The 2,862-nt window shown below is 47.4% G+C and overlaps 1 protein-coding gene across 1 annotated transcript in view; it reads left to right on the plus strand.

The window, feature by feature from the left end:
* LOC108540774 (tumor necrosis factor receptor superfamily member 10D-like) overlaps positions 1-2,862 on the plus strand; it is a gene marked incomplete at its 5' end in the record, with an annotated part of 9,145 nt that overhangs the window by 4,396 nt on the left and 1,887 nt on the right. Inside the window, one exon of the mRNA XM_017889957.1 lies at positions 294-476. Within this exon, the coding sequence (XP_017745446.1) occupies positions 294-476 (183 nt within the window). The remainder of the gene's footprint in view (positions 1-293; positions 477-2,862) is intronic.

The raw sequence follows: 2,862 nt of genomic DNA on the forward strand, positions 1-2,862 counted from the left end.
TCTGGGCTGACTGTGGGGGACACATGGCCATTTTGAGCAGCACACAGACTGGCGGGCCGTGCTGCAGCCCTGTCCTTCCTGCAGGCTGGGTGACACCATCACTCCACATCTGGCCCCGTGGGGATGGGGTGACCACCTGACCCACCTCCGCAGTGGGTCCTGGATGTGCTGAGCCTCAGCTGCCTGGGCTGACCTCATTGGAAGGGATTGGGGATGGCAGGTCCAGCTGCCAACTGGGGACCTTGAAGCTAAGCCCTGGGTGTGGACTTGAGTGGGCTGTTTGCCTTCCCAAGGTCTTTTTCTGGCGTTCACATCCTTCACGAGTTCCTGGGACGGAGGACAATGCCCGCAACGAGACCCTGAGTACCAGATTCTTGCAGCCCATGCAGGTCTCTGAGCAGGAAATTGAAAGTCAGGAGCCGGCAGAGCCAACAGGTGTGACTGTACAGTCGCCAGAGGAGCCACAGCGTCTGCTGGTGAGTTGAGGAGGGACTGTGCCATGCCTGGCCTGCTGCCTACACAGGACTTTGAGGACAGTGGGAGATGGCAGTGCCTCCGCTCTCCTGGCCCAAGGGGACATGAAGCCTTTGGGAGACAGGGGACTGCAGGGGACGGAGCAGCTGCACTGAGGTGGTGACTGTGCCAGTCTGCAGGACATCTGCTTCTTATTCCTTGTCCCCAGAGTCTGGATCTCCACAGGCATACAGTGGGTGTCACAGGGTTCGTTGATGACTGACTAAGGCTGCACAGTCTCCATCGTGTGCTCCTAACAGAACTCAGGGAGCCCCTGCTTGAAACAGCAGAAGTTTTAAATGTACTTCAAAATTCTCACTACACTGAACATACTTCATAGCAAATCTTTGTCCAGATTTCTGATCAAGTATGTAAGGAGGCTTCTGGGAGGAAGTAGGATTTCTGCATAGAAGTGCTTTTATATTGCACAAACACACACATCCAGTTATTCACTTGGATTCACCAGTTTTGATATGACATTGAATAGGTGTCAAATCTTTTTTTTTTAAGCTTCGAAAGTTCTTTCCTTCAAGATAAGATGATCCTATCTAATTTCTTACGAACTTTTAAAGAACGATTTGGTTTGTAGCATTCACCAGTGGAATGTAGGTGCCATTTCTTTTGCAATGCTGTGTGAAGGGAGGAACTCTCTGAATTATTCTGAGTCATTGTCTCCTTCTTCCTCGCCTGTTTAAGAAGTGATTCTCCTCTTGTTCTCTGCTTTTGGCTCCTCTTTGACCACTTGTCAAATACTTATCTGGACAAGGATCACTTTCCACCCGTTTTCTTCCTTTCCTATAGCTACACCCCATGTTTTTTTTTAATGAAGTATAAAAAGGGAAGAAAACAAACAAAAAATGTCAGCAATTACTCCATGCTGCTGAATCTCATTGCACCTTTGTTTTGTAATTTGTAGAGATCTGATCTTGCTATGTTGCCCAGGCTGGTCTCAAACTCCTGGCCTCAAGTCATCCTCTCACCTTGGCCTCCCAAAGTGGTGGGATTACAGGCATAAGCCACTGCACCTGACCGCGTTGCACATTTTTTGAAAGTGGTAAATGCAGAGCCACACATCTGCCATACTGTAGGAAGGTTCTCAGTCATAGTGGTAGTCCCCCAACACTTCCTCCAGCCTGTATCCCTTCTTAATTCAGGTAAATGCAACAGAGAATATCTTGTGATTCTTTGTGGAAATCTTTATGCATATGCCACGTATATTCATACAAGCATATGTACATTTTGTTTACATTACAGGGATTATGTTACATATAATACACTGCCAAAGGAAACTTGTTTTCATTTTTTCTTTTTCCTTTTTCAAATTTATTTTGATTCAGGAGGTACATATGCAAGTTTGTTACCTGGTTATATTGTTTGACGCTGAAATTTGGGGTATGAATGATTTTATCCAGGTTGTGGGCATGGTATCCAACAGTTAGTTTTTCAACCCTTCCTCCTCTCCCTCCCTCCCCGCCCTGGTAGTCGCCAGTGTCTATTGTTGCCGACTTTATCTTTGTAAGTACCTGATGTTTAGCTCCCACTTATGAGTGAGAACATGCAGTATTTGGTTTTGCGTTCCTACGTTTAATCACTTAGTATCATGGCCTCCAGCTTCATCCGTGTGGCTGTAAACAATATGATTTCATTCTTTTTTATGGCTGTGTAGTCTCCCAAGGTGTATATATACCACATTTTCTTCATCCAATCCACTGTTGATGGGAACCTAGGTTGATTCCACGTCACTGCTATTATGGATAATGGTGTCTTTTGGTAGAATGATTTGTTTTCCTTTTGTTTTTTTTTTTTTTTGAGATGGAGTCTCGCTCTGTCACCCAGGCTGGAGTGCAGTGGTAGGATCTCAGCTCACTGCAAGCTCCGCCTCCCAGGTTCACGCCATTCTCCTGCCTCAGCCTCCCGAGCAGCTGGGACGCCACACCCAGCTAATTTTTTGCATTTTTAGTAGAGATGGAGTTTCACTGTGTTAGCCAGGATGGTCTCAATCTCCTGACCTTCTGATCCACCCACCTCGGCCTCCCAAAGTGCTGGGATTACAGGTGTGAGCCACTGCACCCGGCTACACCCGGCTAATTTTTGTATTCTTTTTTTTTTTTTTTTTTTTTTTGAGGCGGAGTCTCGCTCTGTCGCCGGGCTGGAGTACTGTGGCCGGATCTCAGCTCACTGCAAGCTCCGCCTCCCAGGTTCACGCCATTCTCCTGCCTCAGCCTCCTGAGTAGCTGGGACTACAGGCGCGCGCCACCTCGCCTGGCTAGTTTTTTGTATTTTTTAGTAGAGACGGGGTTTCACCGTGTTAGCCAGGATGGTCTCGATCTCCTGACCTCGTGATCCGCC

This window comes from Rhinopithecus bieti, unplaced genomic scaffold (assembly GCF_001698545.2).
Source record: "Rhinopithecus bieti isolate Rb0 unplaced genomic scaffold, ASM169854v2 scaffold_20129, whole genome shotgun sequence".
NCBI lineage: Eukaryota > Metazoa > Chordata > Mammalia > Primates > Cercopithecidae > Rhinopithecus > Rhinopithecus bieti.